The 9,349-nt window shown below is 35.1% G+C and overlaps 1 protein-coding gene across 1 annotated transcript in view; it reads right to left on the bottom strand.

The window, feature by feature from the left end:
• Positions 1-4,586: 4,586 nt before the first annotated feature.
• The window catches only part of ncs1a (neuronal calcium sensor 1a), a 21,092-nt gene continuing 16,329 nt past the window's right edge, over positions 4,587-9,349 (bottom strand). Inside the window, exons 4-8 of the mRNA XM_016288143.1 lie at positions 8,863-8,941; positions 8,492-8,580; positions 6,778-6,855; positions 6,151-6,271; positions 4,587-5,604 (exon numbers count right to left, since the gene is read on the bottom strand). Of these exons, the coding sequence (XP_016143629.1) occupies positions 6,173-6,271; positions 6,778-6,855; positions 8,492-8,580; positions 8,863-8,941 (345 nt within the window). The 3' untranslated portion in view covers positions 4,587-5,604; positions 6,151-6,172. The remainder of the gene's footprint in view (positions 5,605-6,150; positions 6,272-6,777; positions 6,856-8,491; positions 8,581-8,862; positions 8,942-9,349) is intronic.

Below are 9,349 nucleotides of genomic sequence, written 5' to 3'. Positions count from 1 at the left end.
TAAACAGAGAAGACAAGAAACACTCACCATTTCCAGCAGAATCCGTGTGAGGAGAGCGCAAGCTAACGTTAGCCGCGCTAGCTAAGTTAACAGGTGTCAAAGCAAATCGATATCGCTCTACAAAAGAGAAACTTTAATTTTTGCAGTTGAGTCACAATCTGACCTTGTCTGGTGACAATGTAATATTAGCGACACAAAAAAAAAACAGTGTAACTCCCCGCTAGCTGCCGTCAAGCAAATCTCTAGAGTCCCGAGCTAGCATTATAACATACAACAATATTTGAATGTAACGGAAACGACTTGATTCATGAAATTCATTAGCCCTCTATTCGCTCACATTTTAACGGCTGTATTATTCAAAAACGTAATATCATACGTTAATTTCAAGTACATGTATTGTTGTTCTTTTCTGTTTGTGGAGTTAGCTTGCTAGGCTAAGATAGAGAGCCTCCGTTAGCAACGAGGAATTACAGCGACAGGAAGTTGCGGGACGAGCAATTTGACACGAGCGGGAGCCGGGAGGAAGTCAGGGGGAGTGTCCGCCGCCTGTCACTTTTTCAAAACATGCATTCATTTAATATCGTATGCAAAATGCTGTGAGTCATTATGCATGAACCCCATATGATGTTGTAGCTTAAATATTGTATTCGTTTAGTTAGAAGTCACACAAACGTGTTTATGTGGCGCAAGTTGTTTGATGGTCAACAGGGGGCACACTTTGCCAACAAACTGTGACGTCCTGTCAAAAACCCAGTAGCCCCTCACTGCAGAACACAAGATCCAGGGGGCGTGGTTGGATCCACATCTAGGGGGTGGAGATCGGTAGGCTTAGGGGTGGAGATGGGAGGGTTTAGGGATCAGGGGGTGGAGACGGGTAGGTTTAGGTATATGTAAGGTGGGAGGAGTTAGATCTGATCCAACCACGCCCCCTGGATCTTGTGTTCTGCAGTGAAGACCATCTAAAAACGACTAATATTATACATTTGGAGTCGGTACGTTTTTTTTAGCGTAGTCTGTTATTCTCTCTTATTTGATCAAAAATACAGTAAAACGGTAATATTGTAAATTATTATTATAAAATAACTTTAAGAATTTAATATAAAAAATGCAAATAATTCTTGCAATGGCAAAGCTAAATTTTCAGCATGAATTTTCAGTGTCCGAAATAATTTCTTATTATCAACGCTGCTGGCATAAGTTGTACTGCTTAATATTTTTTGTGGAAAACGTAATATACATTTTTCAGGATGGTTTGAATATAACAATCTTATTGTTGTGTAAGAAGCATATGTACAGAAAACATAAAGAACAAAGCAATTAGGGCTGTCGCGATTCGTCGATTCTATTCGGCTATTCGATTTTTTTAAATCCTCGACTTCATTTTGCTTGCGTCGACTAACCGACAAAATATCAAAATATCATAATTAAGCATAACTGTGAATTCACAAACACTACGATTTAATTAAATAATTATATGTGATGCAGTTATAGGCGTGTATGTTACGCACGTGCGTCTCACAGCGGCTCCGTTCACAGTAAGTGCTGTTCCACAGGAACTGTTATCATTTACATGTGTGGAGCGGCTCAAACTCCATCTCTGCATGTTGTTGTGAGTTTGTTTTATTATAACGTTCATCTGGGAACGCAACGTGCGCCATTTCATCAGATTTCTAAGTTAAATAATTTATAAATCCACGCAAACACAGGAGAATAGCCTACATCATCTCGCGGTTTCAAAATAAATGCTCAAACCCTCACTCTGAGTTTACACCTTTTGATGTCCACATATTCATTAAATTGCAGTGGCTATAGCATTTCTGTCGTAAAGAAATGGCCAAATATTAAAGATTAAGTGGACATTTGAATTAAATTATGCTTGGTAAATATTAAACAAGTATTAGATCGCACAGTAATGTGTAAAAACAATCGTCAGGCCGTTGGCGCCCCCTGCAGGCCTTTGTTGTAATGCGTACTGTACATTAGCTCTATTCACTGATCTATAATAGAGATTATATTATATTATTTTATAAATATATATAGATCAGTGGCTCTATTACATTATAATACAGTATTTTAACAGTTTTTTTCAATAAAACCATATGATTTCTTGCTTTTGATACTTTATTTAAACTAATTATTATTGCCTCATTGCTATTATATATGTATTTTAAGTCAATTTAAAGGCTATTGTTCACTTAACCTACATCTATTTTTATTACCTCAAAAAATATTAATTATATTTTATTATTAGTAGACCAGAACATGTGGACATGTTGTCATTCTTACACTATAATACTGAACTTTGATTTCAGTGATTTGGACAATGAGATGGACTTGCTTCTTGCACTCTATGTTGCACTTTACTTTTGCTTTAAAAAAGGATTTCATAGAAATTGGGATTTCATTTGGAGTTTCACTACTGAAGTCCTCTGTTAATTTTTTTTCATCATGCTGGAGATTTTTAATTGATGTTTAAATCTTTTGTTTACACATTTCTAAGAGTACTTTTAATACTTAAAATGGTTAATAATAATAACTTTTAATAATACAATTGTAATACTTGATTCTATTGGACTCTAAACATTGCATTTATTTAATGTGAAAACCCAACTGTTGGGGTTAATTGAAACAGATTATTTTTCCCTTTGTAGTTGCACTCACAGCTGTAATGAACAGAAGCCCAGAACATGTGGATATATTGACATTAAGAACATGCTGACTTTCTCAGATTTTGTAATTATTTTATTTTTATTTCATTTTTATTAGGTTTGTTTACATTTTTACTCATTTAGTTTTACATTTCGTCAATGGCTTGTTTACATTTATGGTACACTACTGAATGGCAAAGTTGCAAGTTTAATAAAATGTTCTTTAAAATTGATGAATTTTTTTGTGGGAAATTAATCGTTTAGATTAATCGATAAATTAGTCGATAGATTAATAAAAATAGTCATTAGTGGCAGCCCTAAAAGCAATATTAATAAATTATGAAAATAAATTAAGACATTAAACCCCGTGGTACATATGGCAGCATCCTCAAAAGTTCTACCCCAAGAATATCAGTGAGGCCAGATTTGTTTGGATCATAGCCTGAAAGCAGATAAGATATTTTAGATACTGTATATGTTTAGAAAAACAAGGTTCATGGAGGAGTGTAAGTATTCAGAATGACTGTGCATCTGTTGAACAGAGATAGTGTCTCTGCTGCATGTAAACACGAAACAGTCCCACCCTGCCATACTGATACCTACCACCTGCTGTTAACAACATGTCCACCGAGGCATGACATGACAGAAGCGAGGTGACCCTACATTCCAACGGCTGAGGGTATCTGAGCCCAAGCAGCCCATTAAAATTGATGGGCTGTCAGGTGAGGTGGCTGAGCCCAGATAGCAAGAAAGTGTAGATGGGTGTTTCTGCAACTAGGGACACTTTTGACTCTCCAAAAAATATATATATATATATATTTTTAAGTCTGTAATACATATAGAAAGGTCAACAAAATTGCATAAAGTCATTAAGATTTTAATCTGGAATATGTTTTTTTTTAATGTTTTTTTTTTCCTACAAAATGAACGTTACAATAACGTTCATTATATACATTTTTCTCTTTTAATTTCTATAAAAATGTAATACATTTTAATAGTTTTTTTTATTTTGTGCAGTTTTGTAAATAAACTTATATTAACAAATAATATACAAAACAGGGGATTTCATGGTTTTCTCTATGTAAAATGTAGACTCTAACCTAAGATGTCAATTGTTTCCATACACACTAAAGATTACATATTTAGCTTTTTATGACAGATGTTGCTATTTCAATGTGTAAATCATCTCAACTTAAGCGTTAATATAATTTTTCTGCAAAAAAAAAAAAGAAAATAAATAAATAAATGAAAATAAAGCAGAGCTGCGGTAATGACATCTTGTGTCAGTAAGGACACAGTGCCATGAAATCAAAAACAGGCTACTGTAGAGAACAACAGTAAAAGAAAAGATAGTAGTAGTTTTGCAGTAAAGCACTCAAACTGTCATTACGAGCTTTGGTTCCAGGTGAGTGTTGGGCACGGTTTCTTTGAAAGCCTGAAACAACGCTTCCTGTATTTTTCAACTGAGGCCACTGCCTTCTTCAGCTTGTACTTTGCATGTCTGAGTTCGTTGCAACAAACTGATTTGAGGCATGCAGTACTTTGGTGTTTTGCCCTCTTGTTTCTTTTATTTAACCTCCACTGCCGCCTTTTCAGATTTTTCTCTTTTTGTCAGCTGTTTTGTCAATGTTTGAAGCCATCAGGCACGATATATTCATGAGCCCTGACTGAATAATAATACAGAAATTTGACTGACTGCAAAATTAGCTCTTAAAATATGTTGTTTCTAACCGAAAATGTATTTTCTTTGGTTTGATAATACCAGTGTTGATTCTGTTTCTACATACAAATAAGATATTATCTGTTCTTTTAGAGTAAAAGGTGGTGATTATTAGCTAGAACATGCAATATTCAGGCGAAACTGCTTCTTTTAGAGCTAAACAGACCCCAACAGACATTTTTTCATAAAAAAACTTTTTATTTAAAGAGACCCCATTAACATTTCAATAACATTACCCAATAACCACAATATTTAATCTAATGCAGTGTCTATGTGACATTAAGACAAACTCAGCAGTGCATTTGCAAGTGGAGAGCAAATATACCTTGTATGTTGGGCTTAAAAAAGGGGCTGATTTCAAAGCAGCGCAATTTTAACATTATCAGTAATCTAAATACACCAACATTGTGCAGAACTTCAAACACTGTGGGCATCTGCAGTGCTGATGAATGCAGTATATGCTATTGGTACAAAATGAATCTCATTCTTTCAAACAAGTCAGAGGTGCAACACAACAGCTGTCTGAGACTGTTGACTGCACCACATATACGCCCACATCGTCATGACAGTAATACCTGCCTACGGGTCAAGCAAAGCAGTGGCATGTGAGTAGTTACAGTCTAAGTATAATACATCTTGGCTGTCAGACGTTAACTGTCAAGTCTCAAGAATAAGCATGAGATTTATAAGGAGATTTATAAGTTTTTGTTTATTGTTGAAGATTGCTAATTTACATAGAAAGGTTATATAAATAAATACAACTAAATGCATGTTGTTCAATGCCAGTGCTTGCTGAAGCTCTGTGGAATGGTGCAACTGCATCTTCGTTCATCATGTAATGATGGATAGACCAAAATCCAGCTAGGTCCATCCTATGACAATGCCCACAGCTATAAGGAACTCATTCATTGGTGTTTAGAATATTTGAGTTATACATTTAATAACACTGATGTGGATGCCCTCAAAGTCACTGTCTATATGAGTGTCTCTTCTTCTTTACAAAAAGGTTCCTTTACTGTAGATCACTCATCCCAAATGAGTTCTGCAAGGATTTACGTTGTCTTGTGTGGATTTTGGTTTTCCAGTGACAGTGGAGATGAGTGATTGACAGCTGATCCCCTCTTGAGAGCAGCACCCACAATGAACCTTCATGTTGGCAGGTCCAAGAGATTGGTGACAGGTCAACTTTCCTCTCACAGTGCCAGCAGGATGACATAAATGGGCTGTATTGATTACCTAGTGTATAGATAGGAAAAACAGGAACTTTAAATTTAAACTGGCTGGGTGAATGAATAATGAATTGTGGTAATTTTCCATCAACTGCCAAGGACTAATGTTAAAAGTATTGTAAAGAATTGTAAAGATGTGTCCGAGTGTTGTTCTGTTTACCTAAAACTAAAACTATTAACAATTCTTTTAGGTACTTGAAATAAAGCTAAAATAAAATAAAATATTTGTATTAGATGAAAAACTTCAACTGAAAAAACGTAAAAATGCTGCATTAGCAACTAACTGAAATAAATAAGATTAGGTTGAAGTACTAAAATTACTAAAACTGAAACAAAAATTAATCATAGCTATATAGAAATATAAAAAAAACACAAAACCTAAACTAAAATGAAAACTGAAAAGATAAAAATAAAAGCTAACCCAAAATAATAAATAACAGTATATAAATAATACTGAAATAACTCTGATGTGTGCATTTAGAATATTCACTGTAGTCAGCCGGCTGGAACATTGCCGTTATCAGCATTTGGGAAAATGGGAAATGGGACTCACTGAATGCCACTTTGAGATGGGCTTACACCAGGCCGTCATAAAGGGAGAGTGCCTGAACAATAGAGGGGTCTGCCTTGGAGCCCTCCTGAAACTCCTGCAGAGTCAACATCCCATCTGCATTCTGTTGACAAAAGGAAGACAGTTAGTCATAAGTCATGTCACTGTTTTCACACATAATCGTATTAAGTGCATACAGTTTGTGGTGGAAGATATACAGTAGAAAGACCGTTTTTAATGATGCATTCAAATATCTTCTTTCTCTTTAGAGCTCAGTGCTTTCAAAAGCTCTTTTATCAAAGCTTTCCGAGGTACTCTATAGATGCAGTGCAACAGAGCTTCTATTTTGCGTCTTTCATGTGGCGTGCCTTCTGTGTTTTAATCACAGCAGAAATAACTAAGCCCTTGGTATTGAACCTACAGCTATGAATATTCAGTCGTATGAAGTCATGGGATTGAATTGTTGTTGATGACTAAAAATTCTCAGAGAGTTATTGCAATTCACTATAAATGCAGTACATTTTCCATATTTATTTTTATACAGTCAACCATTTCTGCAAGTAATGTGTATGAGAACAATGAAGCAGCAGAAGACAATAAGTACACAGCAAATAAATACACAGAATTCACCTTATCCATCATAGCAAAGATGCGGTCGACTCGCTTTTCTGGTGTGTTTTCCTCCTCAGGTAACTCCACTGTGTTCCCCTGCAAGATATAAATCAGGCATAAATCAGGCATACTCCCGGCTTTTGATAGCAGGATAAGAAACAACCACAGTCGGAAACAAATCATCTGTGTTTATAGCCTATCATGGGGTAAAGCAAATCCTGGATGCCAGAAATTTCATTTCTGTGTGGAAAATAAAGATAAATGTTTTTGCACTTCAGATAAAACCAAACACGTTTTTGTAACAGCCAATTGAGCAAAAAGAAAAAACAAACAAACAAAAGACTGCAATGAATACAAGCAATTCAGCTGACTGCGTGTATCAAGTTGAACTTAAGGGAAAAATTTTGATCACTGTAAGCGATACAGTGAATATAGAAAATATGGTGAATTATGTTCATTCAATAGCATCCAAGGGCAAAACACAATAGTAATAAGTGTTCTGCTGTATGTAAATGGAACTTTACAGTAAGTTTCTATATGTTAATTTAATGTATAATGTATTTGGTATCATGAATAACAATGAACAATCATGTTTTATTTATTTAAAGTTAATTTATGAAAATACTACTGCTTAGCATTCATTCAAGTTAGTTCAGTTAAACAGTAACTAAAGTTATCTAACACAACAATTTTAGTGTCTATAAAAAATTTGCAAGATTAACGCTTTACACGTATTTTTATTATTAGTTCTTGTGAAAAACCTCACTGTAAAGTTACCCTTTTCCCCATATTCTTAACATATTTAAAATATTCTGCTGCAGAGATGCACAATATGTAAGATGTTCAATATGTAAGATTCCTCATGTGTTTCTTATTTTATATACTAGTTAAACATATGTGACCCTGGACCACAAAACCAGGTTAAAACACTAATTAAGTGTCAATTTTTCAAAATTGAGATTTATACATAATCTGAAAGCTGAATAAATAAGCTTTCCATTGATGTATGGTTTGTTAGGATAGGACAATATTTGGCTGAGATACAACTATTTGAAAATCTGGAATCTGAAGCTACACTGAGAAAATACTGAGAAAATCGCCTTTAAAGTTGTCCAAATGAAGTCCTTAGCAATGCATATTACTAATCAAAAATTAAGTTTTGATATTTTTACGGTAGGAAATTTACAAAATATCTTCATGGATCATGATCTTTACTTAATATCCTAATGATTTTTGGCATAAATGAAAATCGATCATTTTGACCCATACAATGTATTTTTGGCTATTGCTACAAATATACCCCAGCGACTTAAGACTGGTCACATATATACATGTATTTGGATGACAGAAAATGGAGGTGCACAAAAAATATGTTTTTACAAAAAGCTAAATCTACTGAAAATGTCTTGTTGTTGTTCTCATAGAATTAATGGGTCACTTTCATAACTTTCACCACACAGATGAATGGGGCCTCTTTGCCAATTGTATATGATCAGAGCAGCAAGAAAACATCTTGTGTAATAAAAAAGGCACCCAATGCTATTAAGCTTCCTGGAAGCCAGTGTTTGTAAAGATATTCACTGCAGTCTCTTTATCAATTTGACAGACCTTCATAATCAATTTTTTGAGTTTAGGCTTATACAATAAACACCATGTTGGCCTTCCAAGAAAGCACTTTCATTAACTCAATAGAAATAGAAAGTTATGGTTCAGTGAGAAGCAAATGACTCACCACCATCTGGTAGATGGCGTCCACAATGTTCAGCATCTCATCTCGGGTTATGAAGCCATCATTATCAAGATCGTAAAGTTTAAAGGCCCCTGTGACAGCAATAACAAGCAAGCACATTAAGAAATGTCTCTCTCTGCAGTATCTTCAAATGAGCTGAGGATATAGACTATTCTACTGTTTATTTTGACAGACTTGGCAGACTTGTTCAGATCATTTAGTAGCACATTCAGTGTGGGTAAGATCTGTTTTACTATAAGACTCTGAAATGTCACTTCCTGAGACAGATAAATGAACACATCTCTGCTGCACAAACAAGAAACTTTTGATGTACTGCTAATATTATGAGATATATAAAGGAATTCTGGTCTTACATCTGAGTTTTTCATCCAGTGTCCCTCTGGATGTGACAGACAGAGCTTGAATAAACTCTGAGAACTCAATGCGTCCATCCTGCGGATACACAACAGAAAGACAGCATGAGAACTGATGGGTAAAGTGTAAAAAGGAATCTAAAGGAGTGACAAAAAGGGTTGATTTTATACTGCTTTGTTACAGCCTCACATCAAACTGAGATGAAAGAGACACCAAAGAGGGCAAAGAACTGCAGAGTGACACAGCAAAAAACTGCAGACAGCAGCAGAGAAAGATGTTATCTTACCTGTGTTCAATACCACCTCACAGAAGGTTTAACATATTGAAAATGTCATTTTGACAGTGATTTGGAAGTGTGTCTAAAGATGTGATTGTAGCAGACAGTCCCACTGAGAATCTAGAAACATCTGAGAATAGTCTACAGGGGTATCAGACCGGCAATGACTGACTCACACACACACACACACACACACACACACACACACA

Source organism: Sinocyclocheilus grahami, unplaced genomic scaffold, assembly GCF_001515645.1.
Source record: "Sinocyclocheilus grahami isolate Dianchi unplaced genomic scaffold, SAMN03320097.WGS_v1.1 scaffold12.1, whole genome shotgun sequence".
Classification (NCBI taxonomy): domain Eukaryota; kingdom Metazoa; phylum Chordata; class Actinopteri; order Cypriniformes; family Cyprinidae; genus Sinocyclocheilus; species Sinocyclocheilus grahami.
This window is presented reverse-complemented; position numbering and strand designations above follow the sequence as displayed.